Genomic DNA, 26,476 nt, shown 5'->3' with positions numbered 1-26,476 from the left:
CATGTGCAGTTATGTGTAGCCATGGGCTGATTAGGGGCCAGCTACAATAGATTGTTTGATGGTTCTCATATATATCTACCATTGCTAGCTTCAGGATTGTGCTGATGACTTTCTTCTGAAAACTGTAACCTGAATAATTGTTTGGCTGCCTGCTCTATAAAGATTTTAGAAATTCTGAAGAAATATTTTCCATCCCATCTATCTTTCTTGATTGCAAGTCTTTGAAAGCTCAGCCAAAATATGACTTTATTACTGGATCCTGTGTGTCATCCAAATCACCATTAACTTCACCTTCTATCGCTTTAGTTGTTAGTCCCACCAACAATTCCTTCATTGGAGAGATCCTCAGTGTACTCTTTTCATCTGTCCATTCTCTCCATGTAATTTACCATTCTCAATGTTTACTCATATTCTTTTAAATTCTCTGAATGTTACTTTGACATTTCTGTATGCGATCTGTCCTCCTTTCCTTTTTTCCTTCCTTCCTTTTCCATTTCTTCACATTCTTTCTGCAGCCATTTTGCTTTAGCTTCCTTGCATTTTCTATTGATTTCATTCCCAGGCATCTTATGTTCTGGCATCCCCTCTTTTCATAGGCCATTTTTGTATTTCTTTCGTTTGTCAATTTCTTGAAGTGTGTCTTTTCTCTACTCACAGGTTCCTTGTCGTTATCTTTCTTATACCTATATTTGCATAACTACGAGGGTAATCCAAAAATAAGGTCTCCTATTTTTTTATAAGTACATAGACCTGTTTATTTCTAAAATGGTTTACATCAGTTTGCAGCTTGAAAATTTAGCTATTTTTCTTCATAATCACCATTTCTGTCGATGCATTTTTGTAGACGCTGTGGCAGTTTTTGTATGCCCATGTCATACCAGCTCGCCGCAATGTTGTTAAGAAAGTTATGAACCTCTTTTTTTCACCTCGTCGGAGCTGAACCGCTTTCCGGCCAATGTTCTTTTAACTTAGGGAACAGGTGATAGTCACTGAATGCCAAGTCAGGACTATAGGGTGGGTGACTATGTTCCACCAAAACTGTTGCAGGAGAGCAACGGTTTGCCGAGCGATGTGTAGGCAAGGGTTGTCATGGAGAATGTGTATGCCCTTGCTCAACATTCCTCTTCTCCGGTTCTGAATTGCCCGTTTGAGTTTATTCAGAGTCTCCCAGTACCCCTTTCTGATCCTAAAAAATGGTTGTCATGACTTTACTGGCAGACTGCAAACTCTCTGCACCACTTACAAACATTTTTGAAATCCATGCCTGACTCAACATACATGAATCTCAATCGGCGCAGCGCCCTTTGCGTTCAAAAACTGAATAACTGTGCGCAATTCATACTTGGTGGTAACATCCAATGGGAGCTTTATTTTCAACAGCTGCCAAGCCAAGACTTAGCACCTCAGCGCAGCGTTCACATGTTTACACACAGCTCGTGAAGCACTCTTCATAACAGTATGACCAACTGCCACACAAACAGTTCTGTACTTATAAAAAAAATAGGAGACCTTACTTTTGGGATTTCCATCGTAATTACTGTAATTACTCTTCAGAGATGTCTGTTCCTCCTCAGCTGAATTACCTGCTGAGGTATTTATCACAGTATTCTAAATCTTCGAAGAACTTCAGATTTTGTCACTGCTGAATACTCAATTATACTATTTTGTTATATATCCTTCCTGACAATTCTCTTAAACTTCAATTAACTCTTCATGATTATTAAATTGTAATTTCAATCTATATGTGCTCCTGGGTACACCTCACAATCAAATATATCACATTAGAATCTCTGCCTAACTATCATGTATAGCCTTTTTCACGTATACTTCCTCTTGTGATTTTTGCCAGTGTTCTTGCTATGATTTTATCTGAAATATATTGTAGAACTCAAGGATGTATTTTCTCTCATTGCTATTGTCAAGCCCATATTTTCCCACTAGTATGCCTTCTGTTCCTTCTCCTATAATAGTGTTCCAATCCTCTGTTATTATTATTATTATTATTAAATTTCATCTCACTTTACATGCTTAGTTAGACACACATACTGGCTCTACCTTGACGTCTTCTGCTTGTGATGTCAGAACATTTACCGGAACTATAGTTATTTGCATTAGTTTGGTTTTCATTCTGATGAGTCGCTGAACTGTGTACAGTAACTTATTCTGCGCGCTGCTTTGCTATTCTTAATGACTCCTACTTCTATTGTACCATTTTCTGATGCTGCTGATATTACACAGTATTCCGACCAGATATCTTTCCCTTCTTCTCTGGCTGACCTATACATCAGCTACATCGAGACCTTACATTTCACTTTCAGATATTCTCAAATTCAAAATTCTCACATTGCACACTCCAACTTTTAGAATATTACTTACTCTTTGGCTTTTAAATCTTTTGTCATGCTCATATTGTCTTTATCAGTCCCCCTTTCTGTAAATGGGAGACTAATGCAGAATCCTTGCCAATATAGATATTGTTGTGAGACACTCTGAATTTCAGCCTACATTTCCTTTAAATATGCATTGTGTCTTTAATGTAATAGTTCTCATTTCCCTCTGTATCTACATACTGTTGATCATTGCTAATTCTTCCACATTTTTTAGGGACAGCTTTACACCTGAATGATAAGAGGATGCCCTGAACCTCCATCTGCTCCTCATCCCTTTCTGACAAGGCTTTCGGCAGAATGAGGTTGACTCCTTGTAGCGAAAGCCTTTGGCCACCGTTCCTGATGATTTTATTATAAAATCTATAATGAGACTGAACCTGGCGCCCATGGCCTTTGGATTAATAGTAAAAAGCTGATTACAACATTTATTTATAACTTTTATTTTCTTGTACAGTGGCAATGACACAGGAACTAAGCAGCAGTTCTCAGGTGATATCTGCAAGAGTTTGTTGCACAGTGGTTAACAATATGTAATGTCTGGTACAGGCCGCTCCAGGAGGCTGCTCAGAGGCTGCTCCAGGAATAGTCTGAACATGACGTAGTGCTGCGGTGCGGGCATAGCTGGTACCTGGTGATCCTCTGTAGGACGCGGCCTGCACCTGGTAATTGAAGCTGAGGCAAAAGGGGCGTGAAAGGTACACGGTAAGGCTGGCAGCATTGGTAACCAGGTGAGGTGATGGTTGCATCAGTTGGCAACAATAGTGATGCTCTGGAGGTTGGTGGCAGCTTCAGTACTCCAATGAACTGGAATGAAGGCAGTCATTGGTGGCCACAGCAAGGCAGTGCTCATTCAGCGACAGCCACGTGGACGTGGTAAGGCCAACAGCCAGAGAGCGTTATCAGCAGCGCCTGGGAGGAAGACATTCAACCTAGTGGGTCATATGGGACTATGTAATGCCAACAGAGTGGTACGGGTGCAGAACCAATGAACTGAGGATGCCATTGGCAGACATCAAAGACTGTTAGGAGCAATGGATCAACCAATGGCAACACCTGATAGCACAGCAATACTGACACTCTGGAGAGATGGACAATGAGGCTCTGACAGATGTGTCAAAAGTAGCTGGAATAATTGCCCAGAGCGAAGAACAACTGCCGGATGGAGGCCCCCAACACAGCCTATAAATGCAGGTTTATTGATATGCACATAATGCTGTTATGAATTGTGAGCATGCACATGTGTCTATCAGTGTGATCGCAGGCAAAGAAAATAGTTGTGTGATCATAACACCATTATAGGTGGTTTGTGTGCAGCGTAGTGGGAAACTGGCACCTCTAATGAGGAAAGAGGTATGTCCCAGCTCCTAGACAATGCACAGGTCATGGGGGTAATGCCGGTGGATCTAGTGTCGTGGTGAGGGGCCGGCTACAATAATAATTGTGTACAATATTGTTGTAACATTTTGCCTATCACAATCTCCTCTTGAAGAAAGGAGATACACTTATGTAAAATGCAATGCAGCAGACAGAATTGTTACAAGTACCATTTCTGACACTATATTAAGTTGCTGAAGCAGAAAAGACAATAAGCTGTTGAATACTGTTTATAAGAATCCTGGAAAACTGCATATAGCCTGAAAACATGTCATGACAGGCAAAATATGATAAGCCAGTATGTGGAGAGTCACCTGTCACCTTAATCACAAGCTTATGAGCAGATTTGTTGTACTGCATTTGAAATTGAGATGGATGGGTATGAGGGGAGGGGTCTGTAGTTCTAATGATATATTTTCGTGTCATTATGATACCAATAATTAAGTGTATAAGCCCTTCTGTCTTTCTTGTATTTAGCTTAGAAATTATAATTTCATTTTTTATTAATACATTTGTTTTGCAGCTCCAAAACGATTCTACAGGCGGACAGGAATTTTGTTTAATGATGGTCTGTACGAGATTACTCTTGATCAAAGAAAACTGAAGACACCAAAAGGAAATTTGTTCAAAGTATCAAGCGAGCCACTAGCCTTGGCAGTTGCAGCAGAATGGGATGCACAGGCTCCAACAATACAGCAGAGTTCAATGCACTTGGTACTGCATTATGTTTTAATGTTTAGGAATTTTGTGTGGTTTTACCATAGAAATATGAATTTGTGGGTAGAAGAAATCTAGTTCAAAATTAACACCAGAGGAAAAAGGTCAATTAAAAGAAGTTAAAAAATCCAGTGCCACATTCATTAAATAAGATCAGATAAAGGATAACAAGTGAATATGAGTGTGTCAGAATTTCATATCGGTGAACACTCTGAGAGAGGACTGTAGAAGTTTGATTTTGAATACTTTTAAGCTTTGGGTTCTTCTTCTTCCTCTTCCTTCTCTTTTTTTTTTTTTTTTTTTTTTTTTTTTTCAAACAGTAGTTGATGTGATATGTTGTAGCTCAGTCCTGCATCCGATTTAGATTAAGTTCTCCTCTTCCTTCTTGGTGCCAGTATGGCATTCATTTTCACTTGTATGGAGATCCACTACTAGTTTACAGAACTACAGTCTTTTCATCTGAGCTCTGAATCTTTAGATGCTGTCATATGCCCAGTTTTCTTGTCACATGGAAATAACCTCAATAATCTCAGTTATGCATCTTTGGTGCTTTTGTTTTTCTCTTTCAAGGCTCATTTCTCACTGGTGTATATACTGCTTGTTACAACCATTGTATTGCCAGGTTTCAAGACATTGTTGAAATATTCAGTCAACAGTCAATATCTGCATTATGGCTACATGGTATCTAGCATCTCAGAAACCACAGTTGATTAACTTGTTCAGTGCTACTAGTTCTAAAGATTAAATATCACACCCAGATCAGATTGTATATCGTTGTTGTTTTGTTCAATTTATATGAAAAGGATTGTACAAGGGTGATACAGGAAATCATTCTCAGTGGGACTTTCCTGGCATTCACATTTAGTGACTTATACGGACCATTAAAAACCTTCATCTGGATAGGGATTTGAGCCCTGCCTCTGCACCTACATACATACTCGATAAGCCACCAAATGGTGAATGGTGGGTGGTATTTTGTACCAGTACTAGTCATTTCTCTACCTGTTCCATTTGCAAATAGAGCAAGGGAAAAAGACTATCTATATGCCTCCCTACAAGCCCTAGTTTTTTGTATCATATCTTCATGGTTCTAAAATGAAATTTTCATTGGTGGCAGTAGAATTGCTCTGCAGTCAGCTTCAAATGCTGGTTCTCTAAATTTTCTCAGTAGCGTTCCATAAAAAGAATGTCTTTTCCCACCAGAGATACCCAAAATCAGTTTGTGAAGCATCTCGGTAATAACGTACCAGTAACAAATGTAGCAGTCCACCTCCTGTCTTCCTTGAAGCCAACCTGGTGGGAATCCCAAATGCTCGGGCAATACTCAGGAATGGGCTACACTAGTGTTCTATACATGGTCTCCTTCACATATGACTCACATTTTCGTAAAAGTCTCTTGATAAATCAAAGTTGACCATTTTCCTTCCCTGCTACCATTCTTAAGTGTTTGCTTTATTTCACATTGTTTTACAGTGTTACACCTAGCTATTAAATCAGTCTGACTGTGTCAAGTAGCACACTGCTAACACTGTATTCGAACATTACAAGATTGATTTTCCTACTCGTCTGCGTTGACTCAAATTGTTCTACATTAGAACAAGCTGCCATTCATCACACCAACTAGAAATTTCATCTTAGTCATTCTGTGTCCTCCTACAGTGACTCAATAATGACTCCTTCCCGTACACCAAAGCATCAGCAGCGAACAGTCACAGATTCCTGCACACCCTGTCCATCAGATTGCTTATGTATGTAGAGTTTAAGAGTAATACTATCACACTTCCCTGGGGTACATCTGATGAAATCCTTGTCTCTGATGGACACTTGCTGTTGAGGACAATGTACTGGATTCTGTTATTTAAGAATTCTTTGAGCCACTCGTATGTCTGAAAAACCTGTTCCCTATACTTGGACCTTCGTGGGGCACCATATCAATTGCTTTCTGGAAATCTAGGAATATGGAATCTGCTGATGCCCTTCATCCATGCTTCACAGGATATAGTGTGAGATAAGGCAAAGCTGAGTTTTGCATGATCAAAGCATTCTAAATCTGCACAGATTTGTGGACAGAACTTTTTCCATCTGAAGAAAATGCATTATATTCAAAATGAGAATATCATTGAAAATCTTGTAGCAAACCATTGTTACAGATACTGGTCTGTAATTTTGTGTGTCTGTTCTTTTACTCTTCTTATATATAGGAGCACCTGTGCTTTTTACCAGTCGCATGGGACTTTATATGGGCAGAAGATTCACCATAAATGCAAGCCAATTAAGGGGCCAATGCCATAGAGTACGCTCTGTAAAATCAAATTGCTGCTCTATTCTGGCCTGGTGACTCACTTGTTTTCAACCCTTTCAGTTACTTCTCTACTTCAGGGATGCCTATTACTACATCCTTCTTACAGCAGTCTGTAAGACGGTCAAACAGTGGTATATTCATATGGTTCTCCTGCATGAATTATTTCTTAAACATAAAATTAGAACTTCGGCTTTCTGTTTACTGTCTTCTATTACCACCCCAGCCTGATAAATAAGTGATTAGATAGAAGCCTTCATCCAACTTTATGATTTTACAGGGGACCAAAATTTTCTTGGGTTCTTGGAAAGATTTTTTGCTAAGATACAATGGTAGTGGTTGTGTGTGCTTTGCATGTCGATCTTAATGCATGTCTAATGCCCTACCCCTGTGCTACCTCTCTCAGTATTTTCTTTACATACAGAAACAGATGTGTATGTGATATAATAATGAAATATGACTTTGTGTAATGCATGTTGTATTTATGTCTTTTAAATTATATTGATGGATACATTACCCCACTTGCCTTTGTCCACTTTGTGCAGACACACTGAAGACAAAGTAGTTGTATGTCTCAGAACACTTAACCAACTTTGATGGATCATTTTGGTGATGTATAATTATACAAAATGGTGTAGTGGTTAACTCACTTCATTCACATTAAGGAGTAATAGAGTTAATGTCACCACCTAGCCATTCTTTTCTTCTGAAAGGAAAGCAGTGTATGAAGTTAGCACACTGTGCTTGCACTTATGTTCATTCAATTGCTTACCTTGACACTAAACGGAGCCTGATGAATGGGACACTTTGAGACTTTTGACCTCGTAGTGTATATTTGTTTGGGGTGTTGAGAAAGTCTGTTTAATTTGTAAGGGTAAGTAATTTGGATCCCATTTCTTCTGAGGTATGTTACCTTTACACTTCATAGAACTGAAAGTTTGCGTTTTTGTTACTCATTAGTAATAAAAATTCTCTGAATTACTGGTTTTGATGCTGGCAATATATTATTATTTTTCAGTCAGGTCTCTGCAGCACAGCAATAGACAATCCAGGAAACATCACAAAATATGACTTAGTCCAAAGGATAATTAATTTTTTGGATACAGATACTGTGCTGTGTTTCTCAAGTGTAAGTAAATGTCCTTTGGTTTCTTTCTTTATTTCTTTGTATATTTTTGACATTATAATTCTGTTCAGAAACAAAATTAAAAACATGTTTTATTATTCACTACATCTGCAAATTCTGTGATTACGGATAATGGAAACATGGTTAATGATAAAAGCATAATGCTCGTTGATAAACTATAGAAAGACGAATAGAATATAGCACTTCAACAGCAGTCCATTTTTAATACAGCCTGCGGAATTGGCTTCTGACATCTCTGTTAATTTATTCTTTGATTAGTTCCATGTTACTAAAATGTCTCTTTCCTTAACCACCTATGGCAAATGCCAAACTGGTTCCTTTGAGTGGTCTTAGAGCATTTTGTTTCCTATCCTCTGCTAATCCAAGCATAGGCATTGTCTCTAATGAACTTATTGTTGACATAATGTTAAACCCAAATATACCGTCCTTACTTCCTTCCTTATTAAAATATTTTCCCTGTAATAGGATCTGCAAAACATGAATGAATGATTTCACTACACTAAGTAATTGTGAAGTACCTTCATTGGATGTAGATTGCATTACACTTTTCAGTATTTTAGTTCCAAAATTGATTCAAAAATATTTAGTTGCTGTAGTATGGTCATCTGTAGATACTGATGGTGATATACCCTTAACTTTCAAAGTACAATTTTTATGATTGTAGATTCTGTGCTCCAAATGAAAAATTACCATTGTTACCACTCCACTGGTGGTATCTAACAGCCAACTCAATTACGAATTCAAATCAGCTGCACTGGATTGATCACTTGAAAACACATCGCTGTAGCCATTGTACCACGTTAACATGAAGATTCAAGAAATTGTAAGAATAACCTTTAACTTACTGCATAAGGATGTTCCATCTGTAGTTACAGAACATCTCTGTGACACTATTTTGTTGTAAATTAAACCGAGAAGAAATTATCTTTACATCCTTGAGAAACAGAGAGGTGTTTTTGGGGGGGGGGGGGGATGTTAGGAAGTGGACGAGAATCAACTATATCTACACTCCACAAGTCACCATATAGTGTTTGCTTATGGGTATTTCTTGCACCTCATTTCTTTTCTCATTTTCTGTTTCCATTCGTAGAAAAATGTGCAGGAGCTGGGGTGACGGTAATCCTGCATGTGAAAAAAAGACTTCTCTGCTTTTACTGCCATTGTCATTCTGAGAGATTCTTGATGTGTACACTCAGAATTTCAACAATAAACCTGTCTGTTAAAAATGTTTCTCTAGTAGCAGCTTTCAGTAGCATTGAAAGAGCATCTTCACTTTGCTCTCACCAGTGCTCAACAGACCTGTTGCAAGGTGCACTGCTCTTCTTTAGATAATCTGTATTTGCTGTACTAATCCCCAGACTGCCAAGTAGTGGTCGAGAATTAATTGAGCGAGCCATTTGTAAGCTACTCCTTTCCAGATGAGTTATAGTGGCTTAAAATTTTCGAAGTGCATTTTAATCTGGCATCTGCTTTTCATAACACTAGTTTTATTTGGTCATTGTACTTAAAAATATTTTCATTGTAACAGTTTTCAGTGATTGGTCACCTTTCATGTAGACAAAAAATTATAATAGTGATATTACCTGTTGCTGAGCTACGCTACAGGCTGTCCTCTTGACAAACCCTCTTGGCAGCACCCACTGTGTAACAATAGATCTGCTGAGCACAGTGTATGTTCACTTGCTTTGTTAGATAAAGCCAAAGCAAAGTGTATCTATGATTAGTTTGCTACCATCTTAAACATTAGCTGATATTGGCAAGTGTCTTTTACTGTCACAGTGTTTAGTAAAACTATGTTCTTGCACAGTATGTATGTGATTTAAAACTTTCCTGGCGTATACATTATGTCATGAAATTTTGGGCATAACTCTGGTTATCAGTAACTTCCTGCCACAACATTTTCTCGCAAAGTTTTCTAGCCAACTTCAGCTGTACACTGAGCTCCCCCATTTAAAACATTCATTATGAGCTGTAAGTGAATGTCAGTATGCAAGCATTACTTCAGTGCACCTGTTTGTACAGTAAATCTGTGAATACCTTCCACACTCAAAGCTCCAGATCAGTACCAAACATTGTATGTCAATAGAGTATCTACCAAAACTCCAATTTAGTCCGTACTATGTGTTGTCATCCAGAAGAATGGGTATAAACATTAATTGAAAGTAACACCAGAATTATAGAACACAGGAAAGACATTTCTGTGAGGAATTAATATGCATAGCTTACGTGGGTGAGTTGGTAGAGCATAAGAATGTTGTACCAAAGATTCCGCATTCAAACCGTACTGATGACAATTTTTTTAACTGTTTACAATTGATACTGTTATATGGAAGGACATTTTCATGACATGTAAAAAGACTTTTCAAAGTTTGTAGAAATGTTCTTTTGGCAGTCTGCTTTCGCTTCGTTAGCTGAAAGTAGCAAACCTATAGAGTACATTTGAATAGATAGGTGTGGTGTTCTGTTCTGTTGGACGTGTGCAAAAGAACAGACACCACTCGTGATGAAGCAGCTAGTGCATTTGTAGTTTCACAGAATAAACAAACCATGGTACAATAGAATAAAGAAACAATTGCATCACATGTGCAGAAGTAGAAGTAGTAGTAGTAGCAGCAATTATTATTATTAGCAATTGTTATGTGTGTACAACAACCAAGATAGCTAAAGATGAGAGAAAGTGTGCTGCATTCCTTCTGGACATAATTGATCAGTGGAATGCGTCAAACATCACAGAAGAGGAAACATTAGATGTCGACGAGTGCACACCTGGGTCCTCAAGCAATGGAAGTGATGAGATACCACAGAAGGAGCAAAGGGCAGTGTTTTGCTCAAAAAACAAGAAAATCTAAATGCTCAAATACTAACTTAATGCCAGAAAGCAGCCCAAGCCAATGAAAACATTTAGCACATCACACAATGTCTGCAATGAAAAACAGATGTCGTACTATATGTCCTGCATGGTGTATGTTGTATGAATGTAAACAGCAGTGGGAAAGTGTGGAGTTAATATCGTTGAAGCAGAAGTACAAGCATATTACAATGCATGGGATGGAGATCTTCAAACACCGCCTCCAGAAAGGTTGATTTGTTAATGATGTAGACATCAAATTGTGGGTGAAAACAAAAGTGAGACAGTTAAATTTCCCAGAAATTGATGCCAGTGTTAGTTGAGTCTTGCACTGGAAGCACAAGTCAAATCTTTTGTTACAGTGAAAATGTACCACAACAGAAATTACATCCAGAAAACAGTAGAGGACTGGCAACAAGCAGCTTGTGTACTCACGACAGCTTACATAAACGCAAATATCAAAAATGCCGATAAAAGTGGATTCAACAAGGAGATGTCTGTGGGCTGCACTCTTCCAACTAGAGGTTCTAAAAATATTGTAAGTGTTGTACAGTACACATTATTCCATTTGCTCCTCCAAGGCTGTTTGTTGTCCTTCAAGAGCCTCGTTCTTTGAGTACTCATACACATCAGTCCATGTTCCTAGCACCAAATTTAATCATCCACCCTCACTCCTCTGGCAAAATGACCAAAGAACTGTTCAGGACATTTCTACAAGAAGCAGTAGTGGAACAAATCATTGGAGAGAAACTTATGCCAATACTGGATTCTTACAGGCCCCACAAAGACACTAGTGTTCTTCATGACCTGCATGTACAAAATAACCTACCACATGACAAAATCACAATTCACATAATTCCAGCAAACACAACCTCCATTTGTCAACCCCTTGCTCTTCATTTCTTTAGAATGTGCAAGCATATGATTCATAAAATGTCCAACACTGCTTGAGATTGTTCGGAAGAGATCAGACTGCAACAACATAATAGCCTTCTTAAGTTGCAGTCTCTCCTATAAAATCATTTCTGTTCTTCATGTTTCTGTAATTCTCACCATCACGGTTAGATAATGGCTGAACTCGCTGATAGACCCAGACCCTGTGAAACTTCAACAAAGCTCTGTTTCAAACACAAGCTTTCATTCTGCACTCTACAGGCTGGATGCACAAGTGTGGGATTCATCAAATATGCTTTGTGTATGACAGTAATTTGCTTCACACACTTCATCATATGCAACCATTATTGCAAAGCCTTCATTCCCGAATGAATGACACTGTGTGTGTCTGTGGGGGAGGGGGGGGGGAGGTGGTTCATGTTTGCATTGATTTTTTAACATTGTGTAATTATTAACCTTATTATTTTTTTATTATTACTAATATTAGTTTTATTATTATTACTACTACTACAAGTACTACTTCCACACGTGTGATGCAATTGTTTCTTAATTTTTCTGTTCTAATTGTATATTCTGTGAAACTGCAAGTGTAGTCAATAGATTTACTATGTTGAAAGAAACAAAGTGAATGGAGACTGCCAAGAGGACATTGCTGTAAACTCCAAAAAGCCCTTTTACATGCCATAAACATGTTGTCCCATACAACACTTCCGCGCATAATACAGTAAAACAAACGTCATTGGGGTTTGAACCCAGGACCATTGGTCAGACGACCTAATGCTCTACCAATTCATCCATGGAAGCCATATGTATTAATTACTCACAGATATGCCTTTCCTGTGCTCTATAGTTCTGGTGTTACTTCGAATTAACGTTTACACCCATTCTGCTGGGCGATAGCCCATAATACAAACTAAATCGTAATTTTGGTTGATACTCTATCAACATACAACTTTTGGTACTGTACTTTGTGTCTGACATTGGAGATACGGGTGTCAGCATCCTCCACGGTGTGAGCTTGGTTTATCAGTGTTACAACAGTAATGAAGGTAATGACTCTGTGTTGTCATTCTTGTTGTGTGATTTTATTAAATGAAGAAAATTGATTTGATATTCATAAAGAGAGCTTCCACCAATGAGGGTGCTCAGAACAATGCACAAATTTACAGCAGAAGTGTGTGTATTGAAACACATGCACCAATGGGGTCTTGAGTAGGTGAACTCCATGTTCTTTCACTTGTATGCCAGAAGACTGTGCTGAAATATTGTGACAGATCAAGTAAAATTTCATAGTACAATTTATGTATCAGTGCAGTGGAGTTTCTCCTTGAAAAGCTTCTCCGTTGATGATGATGACCTTTATATGTAATCTGTATAGAATACTGGCAGCATAGAAGTGTACAAGACAGTCATCTTTAAGGGAGCAGAGGGTGAAGAAACTGCAGAGCCAAAAAGTTGAACTCCATTTGTCTCATCAACACGATGGCCAGTGTCTCTCTCTTCCTCCTCCTTCTCTCCGTCCACCCTTCCCCTCTCTCTGCCACCCACCCACCCACCTGCCCTCCGCCTTCGCCCACCCTCCCCCTCTCTCTGCTGCACGTGCGCCTGCCCACCCTCCCCCTTTCGCCTCCAACCACCAGCCCCCTCCTTTCTCCATCTCCTGCCCACCAGCCCTCCTCCTTTCTCTGCCTCCTACCCTCCTCCCCCCTCTCTGCCTCCCACTCTCCCCCACTCTCTCTGCCTCATGCCCGGCCTCCCTCTCTCCTCTCTTTCTCCTCCTGAATGCCATAATTCACTTCTTTTATGTTTAGATTCATATGATACAACTTCCATGCTGTCATCAGAAGGGATGTGGTGATTAGTGCACTTAGGTTGACACATATATAAATACAAGGAACAAAATCTTTTCAGAAGAAAATTTATAAATAAATGTTAAAGTAAAAAAAAAAAAGCATGATGTTTTGACTGTAAATAGTAATGCTAACTTTCAGGAAGAAGAACTATGTGCATTGCAAGAACGAGAATGGGGACCAATCCTGAAGTGGTTTCGTCAGCGTTATGATGTTGAGGTAGAAGAATCGAAGGATATAACTGGCCCCACAGTTAGCCTCAAATCAAAACAAAAAATTATCTCTCATCTTCTGTCTTACAATATGTGGGCTGTACATGGTATGTGCGAGAAGCATTAATGTAAATTTAGTATACAAATACTTTATTCTCTTGCTAACAAGCAACTAGTGGTTATTTGTTGTTGTTCTATCATATGAACGTTGATTTTGTAACTTCTGAGTCACACTGAAGTGGTTTCAGTTTGACATTTTGGAACTCATTATTCATGTACATTCTCCTCCTTTGTTTTGACAAACAGTGTTAATACATGTAGGGCAGATACTGAGTTTCATTCCTCCAGAATTATTACTTTTGATCCTTAGTAGTTATCTAATATGAGCAGTAAAGAAAACTTTTAAAAGACTTTTTGAGTGACGCAAATATTTGTGAGTTAATGAGTTTCAGAAGGCTCCAGTGACCAGAATAACAGTTAAAATAGTATCATTTCATACTGTTCCTTTATTCTTGTTCAGAAATGTAAAATTTTGCACTTAAAAAAAAGTATCCTATGACTATAATATCAGTGAGTTACTGTTGGAATCAGCCAGCTCATACAAACATAGTCCACGCAGAATGTCATGGTCAGTATATGCACAGATGGAAGGACATGCATCAGGAGATCAGTAGTGTAGCGGCTGCGGGCAGGCACTGTAGGGAAAATGCCGAGCACTGTAGTGAAAGTGCCGTTCTAAACTAAAGCCTACATACACATTTTTGGTAAATATTAAGTGGGGGCCCTTCACACCTACACTTGCATAGTGACCATTCAAAAAAATCTGTCAGCTCTTCTTTGGTAAGTATCTACAAAGAATTCTGCTGAAAACGCAGCAGAATATTTTTGCCTGGTTTGTTAACCATTTGTAACATTCAGGGAAGTGTCACGAGTGGGGAATTTTGAGTAAAACCTACACATTTCTCTTGTTGCCATGTTAGAATCTGCTTCTTTTGCCAAAACTCAGTGGAGTTTACACAGCCTCACCTCATGAGCATGTTGTGCAGACTCAGTTGTGAGAGAATTCTGAAACAGTGGTTTATCAAGTTAGGAACTGAGGGAAATTAAGGTCACCATCTTATGAAAAATAAACGTGTAATGACTTCACTTTTGGTGTTCAACTATTGATGGCCCTTAAAAATTTTCACTGAAAAAGTCTGTGGTTATTGGAATAACATGGTAAATAAAGTTTTTCATAATAACCTTACGGCAAAATACTCTTTGTGTGTTATCATTTGCCAAAATCTCATTCCAATATCACAAATTGTTTATGAAATATGAGGTATATCATGAATATTTCACTCAAATTTCGCACAGTGTCTTACTTCCTCATAAACATCACACTAACTATGACCATTAACAAAATGGTGGGCATATCAGAATGAAACTGCCATATAAAGCAACAAGTAAAGCACAAATGTTTTTTTTTTTTTTCCTGGATAGTTTCTATAAAATCGTTTGAGAAAGATTACAGGATGCGCGCGTTGATTCTGTTGTCACTGACCGGCCAAAAGATGAGAAACGCTTGCCGGCCTCTCCTCTTCTGAACAAACAAATGAACTTGCCCAGTGCTTTGGATGAAAACTGGTCACTATGCATTGGCCACTGTATCCTGCGCAACCTATGCCTGTGTGTAATACTTTGTAGGGACATGAACTGGATTGATCGCATAGGTTCACTCGTGGGTAAAGTCGGTGGTAGACTTATTTATACCGGGGGAGTGGAATCATCTACAAAGGAGATTGCTTACAAATCACTCGTGCAACCATTTCTAGAATATTGCTAAAGTGTGTGTGATCTGTACCAGATAGGACTAACAATGGACACTGAACGTGTACAGAAAAGGGCAGCATGAATGGTCACTGGTTTGTTTAATCCAGGGGACAGTGTCGCAGAGATACTGAAAGAACCAAACTGGAAGATTCTTGAAGATAGATGTAAACTATACTGAGAAAGTCTATTAACAAAGTTTCAAGAACCGGCTTTAAATGATTACTCTAGAAATGTACTACAACCCTCTATGTATTGCTCACCTAGTGATTCTGAGGATAAGATAAGAATTATTACTGCATGCACATAGGCATTCAAACAATCATTCTTCCCTCGCTACTTACATGAATGGAATAGAAAGAAACCCTAATAAATGGTACAATGGTACATACCCTCTGCCATGCACCTCTTGGTGATTTGCAGAGTATTGAAGTAGATGTAGATGTAAATATCGTTTCAATGATTGGGGGGCAGAAAAAAAAGTGGTTATGCTACATCTGTCAGCTTACAACCAAGTCATTATCTTTCAACTTAAGTTAGCCCCCAGGCTATGCTACAGATCAGTCTGTTACAATAAACTTCATTCACAAAACAGAAAAATAATGTTTAATAAATATTGAAATTAACATTCTCCGTGTTCTGTGGTATTGCCAGAAACATACATGCATGATGTTATGTATTGTGCTGGGACAGAATGATTTCGCCTGTTTTGGTGATGTAATCTTTTAGGGTTTGTTTCACTCTATTGAAGCAGCACGAGACAAATAAAATATGGGGAAAGGAACACATAAAGACTAGTACCACTCTGTATGTAATGTGTCTCCTGTGTATTTGTACAGACAGTCGAGTACTTTGTACAGCATGTTCAGGAGGTGGCGGCAAACATCATCCGTCAGTCCAGAGACAATAGCAGAGCGCTGAAGCCAGAGACCATAATGCACCAGCTGGCCACTAGAAAAATGACTGACAGCTATATGTTACTCATTGATAACTGTTGAGGAATAGTGGTGCTGTTGTCATACTTTTGTCTACGAAATGATTGAGCTGTGATTTCATGCCCGAGGAAAGTGCAGTTACTGTTCGGGAGCAGTGAGAGACAAGAGGAACTAAATGTGCATGTAGAGGATCAGAAGGACCTGACATTTAGCTCCTATTTGTTTGCTAACCTGAGATGATGCAGTTCGCTATCGATATTAATTAATCAAATGGCACATAGATTTATTGTGTAGGTGGGAAGTTTCTGCAATTTTAGAAGTATGACAGAAAGTGTCCGTACTTCAGTGAAAGATTGCAGTAATGAGTATAGGACTAGATATCAAAGATTGGGAATAATTTAATTGTACTCCTTGATTTATTTTGTAGGGTTATTGTGGTGACACATTTTTCAATTGGCTGAGAGTGGCTTTGTTTTGTACGTGTGAAGCAGTTAAAAGTTTTGTGAGGGCTATGAAGTGTGGATCGAAGAAGTATTGTTTGACTTCATAAAGTTTACCTCACTCAGTGTTGCAATAGTAATGTTTCATTTTGATCCAGTTCCTAGCTGAACCATATTTAAGCAGAATACCACTGCAACCATTATTTCTGTAGTTAATAGTGAGGAGTGACATTTTCACTGAGGTTATGTTAGTGGGATCCTGGAACACTAACACCTGAAGCGGCTGGGAATTTTGCAATATGTGTTTTAAATTGCATTAAAAATTGGTGGTAGCACCTAGGAGTGTCTTTATTCCCCCTCCGCATTACTTCATTTCGCTTAGAGTGGGGATTTAGATCTGTTTGTCTCTTGACCACTTGTTGGCATTTGTCTCTGTACATAGTTAGTAAAGAGAAGGAACTAAATTTTTACTTTGTTTAAAAGTAAAAAAAAAAAAAAAAAAAAAATGCATTTCATTCAGCTTCTTCCTATCTATAGCCCTACACTTTGTTGTACACCTGTTATGCAGTAATCTCTGTTAGCAGTTTCAACTGATGACAATGTAATAATAAGAATGGAGTGACCTGAAGTTAAAATATATAACAAAAATATTGCATGTTTGACACTGAGTCACCCTATGGTGATAGGCATGGTCATTCTGTGATTTAAATTCTTTCTTGTATTGTCTGCTGTGAGAGTAATGTTTGTATGAAGTCATTTATCCTGTTCTGGGATTGGCTGACAGAAGCAGACTGAGCAGGCACAAAGTTGATTTACACATTTGTGAAGCGAAGTGTCATATTTAGTGGTTTTTGTGTACTGAAAAACTGCAGTTTGCCTGATGCTTCACAATGAAGATCTCTCCAAAACATGTCATTTTTGTTACTGTTTGCCATGAAAAATGTCAAGAAATGTGATGTCAGCAAATATGTGCGTTACTTGAACGCTTTGTTGGAAGTATGGTATTTTCATCTATTGTCACATACAGTTAGGAACAGAAAAAATTCGTTTAAACGATAACTCGATGAATAACGCGAATTTGGTAGTTTTAAGGAAGTAATGCGAATTCAGCGGTATTTAAGAAAGTAATGCAAAATTGGCATTTCTCAAAAAAAATTCTCTGTGACCTCATTGAAGTGTCGTAAATTTAATGATGTCAGTCACATATTTAATGTTGAAATGTTCCATGTTCAACTGTTGCACTATTTTTTGCAGTCGTGACTTCACTCGTGGCATTTCGACTATAGACTTTTGTGAGTGCATACGAACGACCACTGACCACTGTGTGAATTTCAATTATTTATTTCTTTTGTAGTGTATGTGCCATTTCAAACCAACGGCGCAATGAAAATCTATCACAAACACATCACCCTGCTCATTAAATCTGATTAATAAAGCAGCAATGATATAAGGCTTGAAGAAATGTGATCATTGAGACAGTAGCCGAATGAGTAAGCCATAACGTAATGGATAGTTCTGTGGTTTACAATATGAATGGATGTAGTTGTGTGTCCCACTGCATGCTAATATATATATTTTTTTCTATCATAGCATTATCAACATAGTCTGGATCTTCTGTTATGAATGTAATGCAAGTATTTGGAAGGAGGTGGGTGTGAACAATGCCAACACCGTCATCAGTATTGAGCTTACAGCTCTACCAATTTTTACAGTAAAAGTAAAGGAAAAAATCTGTAAGTGTAATACAAGTATGTTCTGCAAAAAATGTTAAAATTTCCATCTGATTAGAGATCAAAGAATGAAATAAATATTTGGTTGTTTATTTCTGAATGCGTGATGAGTTCCAAATGGTTGGTAAGGCAGGACAGCATTAATTTCTGCAACAGAAATGAGTAGCTGTAAAATTCATCTTTTTGGATTTCCAGCACACTGTATTAATAACAGGACAGCAATTCGAATTAACCAGTTTGATGTAGAAAATGGCCAAAGTTGCAAAATTCAGTTACTTTTGTTTAATTGATGACCAGTTTCACATATCAGAAGATTCATTATTGCCATTCTGTAAGAAATTTCAACCATTTAATATAAATATTTAAGTCGGTGAGAAAACTTGTCAAGTGTCAAAAATATGAGGTTCATTCAAATGAAGCTTGGTCAGTGCGTCTACCTTTGCCTTACACATAGGGTGGCAACACATAACTGCAGTTATGGTGGCGCCATCTATTGGTAGAGAGACTGATGCGTGCACATCATTTGGTGTTGCATAGTGTCAGTGTAGTTTCACGCTGAAGAGAATGTGGTCACACAAGTAATTGTCCACTACCGAACATACAGGTGAGTAAGCAGGAACGTGGAGTGATTTGATTTTTGGTGGTGGAGGAAGTTGGAGGCCATGAAATGTATCAATGGATGAAGGCTGTGTACAGTGAGTACAGTCTCAGTTGTTAAAGTGTTGGGTGGAATGGTGCAAAAAGATTCCCTGAGGGGCGCGAGTCACTAGAAGACAATGATTGTCGTGGACAGGCTCATTGTGTCATCACACCGGAAATGGTTGTGGAAGTGAATGCTTTAGTCTTGGACAACAGCAGAATCAGCGTGGACAAGATCCATTGGTTATTGGGTATTAGTGTGAGCACCACCCACACCATAATGCATCAACACTTGAACTTTCGAAAAATCTGTGCGCAGTGGGTACCCCACAAACTGACTGCTGAACAGCGCAATACTCGAATGGCACTGTCTTTGAGTCATCTGCAATGTTATCATGAGGAGGAATACAGTTTCTGTCGCGTATTGTCACAGGTGGCGAAACATGGTGTCACCATTTTGAATCGGAAAGCAAGCGTCAGAGCAAGCAGTGGAAACGTATGACTTCACCACCTCCAAAGAAATCAAAGGCCGTGCGCACCAGTTCTGGTAAGGTCATGATGTCCTTTTTTTGACCACAAGGGCCCACTGCTTGTTGAGTTCCTGGAACAGGGAACCACCATAAATGCCCAGAGTTATCAAGCTACTTGACAGACCCTTAGACTAGCCATCAAATCGAAATGCCAAGGCATGTTGTCCAATTGCGTTATGCTCCTGCATGATAATGCCCGCCCACACATGGCCAATGGGGTGAAGACGACATTGCAGCAGTTTCGGTGGAACATCCACTGTACAGTCCCAACCTTTCACTGTGTGACTTTCATGTGTTTGGACCTCTAAAACAAGCTATTCATGGACATCAATTTGCAATGGATGATGAAGTGTGTGACTGGATCCAGGCCTGGGCTCGACAGAAGCCTACTAGCTTCTTCAAGGATGGAATCGACCAGCTAGTGTTGCAATGGTATAAATGTGCCACCAGTTTTGGTGACTTTGTAGGAATATGTACTGTGTATAATTACAGTTTTGAGTTGATAAAATTGTTACCGTTACTTTACACTAGTGATTGGGTTTCATTTGAATGCCCCTTACAGATTGTGGACCTGAATTACATCATTAATAAATAATTGTTTTTGCAGTATTTAAAATATATGTATCACTCCACACCATTCTGACCAAGCACAGCAGTAGTATACAAATGTTAAAAATTGAAATAATAGTCTCTGTTCCAGATACTTTATTGATGACACGTTTCACGCTTCAGCGCATCTTCTGATCATTCTTGAGCTGCGGAGACCAGCTTATGTGGTCTCCACAGCTCAAGAACGATATGAACAAGTGCAAAACATATCATCAATACAATATCTGCAACAAATTGTTATTTTCATTTTTACATTTGGTATTTGTTTTTAAATAATTATTTGTGTCAAATTTTTTTGTTAAAATAATTTTTCTTTACACTTGTCTCATGTTTGGCCCAACCTGTCTTAGGAGTAGTTCCATTTTCAACATGTTGTTGTTGTTGTTGTTATGGTCTTCAGTCCTGAGACTGGTTTGATGCAGCTCTCCATGCTACTCTACCCTGTGCAAGCTGCTTCATCTCCCAGAATGTACTACAGCCTACATCCTTCTGAATCTGCTTAGTGTATTCATCTCTTGGTCTCCCTCTATGATTTTTACCCTCCACGCTGCCCTCCAATACTAAATCGGTGATCCCTTGATGCCTCAGAACATGTCCTACCAACTGATCCCTTCTTCTAATCAAGTTGTGCCACAAACTCCTCTTCTCCCCAATTCTATTCAATACCTCCTCATTAATTATGTGATCTACCCATCTAATCTTCAGCATGCTTCTGTAGCACCACATTTCGAAAGCTTCTATTCTCTCCTTGTCCAAACTATTTATCGTCCCATGTTTCACTTCCATACATGGCTACACTCCATACAAATACTTTCAGAAACGACTTCCAGACACTTAAATCTATACTCGATGTTAACAAATTTCTCTTCTTCAGAAACGCTTTCCTTGCCATTACCAGTCTACATTTTATATCCTCTCTACTTCGACAATCATCAGCTATTTTGTTCCCCAAATAGCAAAACTCCTTTACTACTTTAAGTGTCTCATTTCCTAATCTAATTCCCTCAGCATCACCATACTTAATTCGACTGCATTCCATTATCCTCGATTTGCTTTTGCTGATGTTCATCTTATATCCTCCTTTCAAGACCCTGTCCATTCCGTTCAACTGCTCTTCCAAGTCCTTTGCTGTCTCTGACAGAATTACAATGTCATCGGCAAACCTCAAAGTTTTTATTTCTTCTCCATGGATTTTAATATCTACACCAAATTTTTCTTTTGTTTCCTTTACTGCTTGCTCAATATACAGATTGAATAACATCGGGGATAGGCAACAACCCTGCCTCACTCCCTTCCCAACTACTGCTTCCCTTTCATGTCCCTCGACTCTTATAAGTGCCAAATGGTTTCTATACAAATTGTAAATAGCCTTTTGCTCCCTGTATTTTACCCCTCCCACCTTCAGAATTTGATAGACAATATTCCAGTCAATATTGTCAAAAGCTTTCTCTAAGTCTACAAATGCTAGAAACATAGGTTTGCCTTTCCTTAATCTTTCTTCTAAGATAAGTCATAGGGTCAGTGTTGTCTCACGTGTTCCAATATTTCTATGGAATCCAAACTGATCTTCCCTGAGTTCGGCTTCTACCAGTTTTTCCATTCATCTGTAAAGAATTCACATTAGTATTGTACAGCCATGACTTATTAAACTTATAGTTCAGTAATTTTCACATCTGTCAACACCTGCTTTCTTTGGGATTGGAATTATTATATTCTTCTTGAAGTTTGAGGGTATTTCACCTGTCTCATACATTTTGCTCAGCAGATGGTAGAATTTTGTCAGGACTGGCTCTCCCAAGGCTGTTAGTAGTTCTAATGGAATGTTGTCTACTCCCAGGGCTTTGTTTTGACTTAGGTCTTTCAGTGCTCTGTCGAACTCTTCACGCAATATCATATCTCCCATTTCATCTTCATCTACATCCTCTTCCATTTCCATAATATTGTCCTCAAGTACATCACCCTTGTATAGACCCTCTATATACTCCTTCCACCTTTTTGCTTTCCCTTCTTTGCTTATAACTGGGTTTCTTGTGAGCTCTTGATATTCATACAAGTGGTTCTCTTTCCTTCAACAGTCACTTTAATTTTCCTGTAGGTAGTATCTATCTTATCCCTAGTGAGATAAGCCTGTACATCCTTACATTTGTCCTCTAGCCATGCCTGCTTAGCCATTTTGCACTTTCTGTCGATCTCATTTATGAGACGTTTGTATTCCTTTTTGCCTGCTTCATTTATTGCATTTTTATATTTTCTCTTTTCATCAATTAAATTCAATATCTCTTCTGTTACCCAAGGAGTTCTATTAGCCCTCGTCTTTATACCTACTTGATCCTCTGCTGCCTTCACTACTTCATCCCTCAAAGCTACCCATTCTTCTTCTACTGTATTTCTTTCCCCCATTCCTGTCAATTGTTCCCTTATGCTCTCCCTGAAACTCTGTACAACCTCAGGTTCTGTCAGTTTATCCAGGTCCCATCTCCTTAAATTCCCACCTTTTTGCAGTTTCTTCGGTTTTAATCTACAGTTCATAACCAATAGATTGTGGTCAGAGTCCACATCTTCCCCTGGAAATGTCTTACAATTTAAAACCTGGTTCCTAAATCTCTGTCTTACCATTATATAATCGATCTGAAACCTGTCAGTATCTCCAGGCTTCTTCCATGTATACAACCTTCTTTTATGATTCTTGAACCAAGTGTTAGCTATGATTAAGTTATGCTCTGTGCAAAATTCTACAAGGCGGCTTCCTCTTTCATTTCTTCCCCCCAATCCATATTCACCTACTATGTTTCCTTCTCTCCCTTTTCCTACTGACGAATTCCAGTCACCCATGACTATTAAATTTTTGTCTCCCTCCACTATCTGAATAATTTCTTTTATCTCATCATACATTTCTTCAATTTCTTCGTCATCTGCAGAGCTAGTTGGCATATAAACTTGTACTACTGTAGTAGGTGTGGGCTTCGTGTCTACCTTGGCCACAATAAGGCATTCACTATGCTGTTTGTAGTAGCTTACCCGCACTCCTATTTTCCTATTCATTATTAAACCTACTCCTGCATTACCCCTATTTGATTTTGTATTTATAACCCTGTATTCACCTGGTGAGAAGTCTCGTTCCTCTTTCCACCAAACGTCACTAATTCCCACTATATCTAACTTTAACTTATCCATTTCCGTTTTTAAATTTTCTAACCTACCTGCCCGATTAAGGGATCTGACATTCCATGCTCCGATCCGTAGAACACCAGTTTTCTTCCTCCTGATAATAACGTCCTCATGAGTAGTCCCCGTCCGGAGATCCGAATGGAGGACTGTTTTACCTCCGGAATATTTTACCCAAGAGAACGCCATCATCATTTTACCATACAGTAAAGCTGCATGCCCTCGGGGAAAAATTACGGGTGTAGTTCCCCCTTGCTTTCAGCTGTTCGCAGTACCAGCACAGCAAGGCCGTTTTCATTAGTCTTACAAGACCAGATCAGTCAATCATCCAGACTGTTGCCCGTGCAACTACTGAAAAGGCTGCTGCCGCTCTTCAGGAACCACACGTTTGTCTGGACTCTTAACAGATATCCCTCCATTGTGGTTGCACCTACAGTATGGCTATCTGTATCGTTGAGGCACGCAAGCCTCCCCACCAACAGCAAGGTCTATGGTTCATGGGGGGGGGGGGATTTTCAACATAGCATTGAAAAATGGTTAAATAAGACAAAAATAGATAACTGATAATAGGAAAAGCATGCCAGAAAATAACACCAAAAAGTGCAAAACATAGCAGCGATTTTGGCCATAAAATAACACTGACTTTTTCCTGACCCATCATATAGCGCATAATGCCATTACATGGAAAATGAACTGTCATTTTAAAGGTATATGCATACCTTAGCTAAAAGAGAAGTCGAGATCGAATTTCAACACTAAATAGCTATCCATTACCAATATTGGTAAACTGCAAGCCTCTGATTTATGACATTTCCATGGGGAATATCCAAACATCTTTGACATTCCGTAAAACTAGTAGTTTCACATTCGGGGTTAAAAACTGTCAATTTCACATTATTTTTTGTGTTTCTGTTTATGCAAGATTCTCATGTCCCGTAAGTAGGTACTTTTTAGAGACAACTATGTGAAGGCAATGTCAACCCAGACAGTACAAAACCATTTTCTGGACTAGAATCTGGATCAGTGGATTCAGGTTCTCGAGTGGAGGACTTGTCTGATACCTGGTGATCAACATAGAAGAGTGAAGAGATGGCCAAAGTACCAATGCACAGCTCAGAAAAGCATTATCATGGCTTCTCCTTGAGATGGTCAATCATGTTTTGAAACAGTATTATGTAGGGATAACAGACACCTCTCATTGCCATTATAAGATGAGTAATTTGAGGGCTTTGTAATATAAGGACAGAATTCTCCAGCCTATTGTCCAGCCCAACAGTCAACATTTTTGTAGTGGGATCACCTTTCAAAATGATCATGCTTGAGCACATGATGCACACCTCAGAACCACCTCCTTCATCAAGCAGGTATGAACTAAACAGAATGATATGTGTATCAATCGATACAAACCTAATTAAGCATTCTTGAAACAAGAGGATCACTTCAAGGAAGGCCACCTTGAAAGAGGGGGAAAGGATTGCTTAGCAGTTTCTCAACCATCTTGTTGGCAGGATGCCAAGAAGTATCTGAGAATGTTAAAATGCATGGGAAGGAGTAGCATGGTGCTTAATGTTACCCGCATATGTGAACACATGCAAAACTTGAAAACTTGCACTTTAGAATAGTGTTGTTTAAAATAGCTGTGTCTTCTGTCAGTCAGATCTTTCCTGTCTGATATTGTAGATATTATCTTGCTTATGTGATGATGGAAGGTATTATAACATCATAAAAATTACAGAAAATTTGGTCGTAGCCAGCCAAATTTTGCGGAATGTTGCACATAACTTAACAGAAGTTTAATTTAAGACTGGTTTTCCTTTTCATGTGGCATTGTTTATCTGACTTCTAATTATTGGCTTTCCTTTTTCATAATTTTTGTTTATGTACTGTTTTTGCAGGATTTGCTTTTGGTGTTGAAACAGTCAAATCACTTATATTAACATTGTGCTGTGTTGACCGTTATATTTCTGTAGAGAAAGCTGTTTTACTATCAAGATTGGAAGAAGAATTTCAGGTATTATTACAATGTAAATTTTTTTGTATATTGTGTCTTGAAAAATTATAGAAATGTTTATGCCTTCTATTTGGCATTATGTATGTCCAGTTTGTAATTAATTATTAGTAATTATTTTATTTGATTCCCCCATAGACTGGTCACTGGGGAAGAGTGGAATGGGCGCATGACCTGAACCAACAACAAACACAGGCTCGATTAGCTGCTGCTGTGCTGTTCATTCATTTAAACTCTTCGAGTGCATTCATCAGTACAAAAGGACTTTGAATTTTGCATATAGTGATTACTGGCAGTTCACCTCTGTGAACTGTTTTTAGACGTTTTCTTTCCTGTTTTTCCATGCTGAAGAAATTGTTGTGTAAATTTAAATGCATAATTTAAGTATTAAATTTTGTACTCAATTTGAATTTTGTCATGTATTTCACTGCTCCAATGCGTACTGCGTGGACACCGACTGTGATAAGTAATGCCTTCATGGCTGTTATGCCATAATGAGTGAGAATAATTAAATAAATGAAGTGTATAATATTTCCTTGTATTACTTTCTACTTAACTATTCATGAAAAAGCAGAACCATTGTCAGCAGGCACACGCATAAAGAAAGAAAACTTGCTAGCTTTTGGGGTACTCAATTCCGGAACTAGAGTACAAATACACACAGAAAATGCACTAACATGCACATTGTGGGCATTCATGTGAATGTGTTTTGTGTGTGCATTTCTACTCTAGCCCAAAAAAGGATTACTTCAAAAACTAGCAAGTTTTCTTTCTTTTTCTGAGTGCCTGTCAGCAACTCAAAGCCTCTGTTTTTCGATGAGTGGTCTCCTTTAATCTAAAAGTATTTACATTCTGTCAGAACTTTCAAAACTTTCATTTA

General features: G+C 38.5%; 1 protein-coding gene across 2 annotated transcripts in view; it reads left to right on the top strand.

The window, feature by feature from the left end:
- Nucleotides 1–26,127, top strand: part of LOC126260092 (ATP synthase mitochondrial F1 complex assembly factor 2) — a 37,480-nt gene extending 11,353 nt beyond the window's left edge. For both annotated transcript variants that reach the window (XM_049957305.1, XM_049957306.1), the window contains 5 exons: nt 4,288–4,478; nt 7,799–7,909; nt 13,661–13,838; nt 25,484–25,599; nt 25,735–26,127. In XM_049957305.1, the coding sequence (XP_049813262.1) occupies nt 4,288–4,478; nt 7,799–7,909; nt 13,661–13,838; nt 25,484–25,599; nt 25,735–25,866 (728 nt within the window). In that variant the 3' untranslated portion in view covers nt 25,867–26,127. The remainder of the gene's footprint in view (nt 1–4,287; nt 4,479–7,798; nt 7,910–13,660; nt 13,839–25,483; nt 25,600–25,734) is intronic.
- Nucleotides 26,128–26,476: the final 349 nt, after the last annotated feature.

Source organism: Schistocerca nitens, chromosome 5, assembly GCF_023898315.1.
Source record: "Schistocerca nitens isolate TAMUIC-IGC-003100 chromosome 5, iqSchNite1.1, whole genome shotgun sequence".
Taxonomy (NCBI): domain Eukaryota; kingdom Metazoa; phylum Arthropoda; class Insecta; order Orthoptera; family Acrididae; genus Schistocerca; species Schistocerca nitens.
Note: the sequence above shows the minus strand (reverse complement) of the source record. Positions and strands in the feature narration are given on the sequence as shown.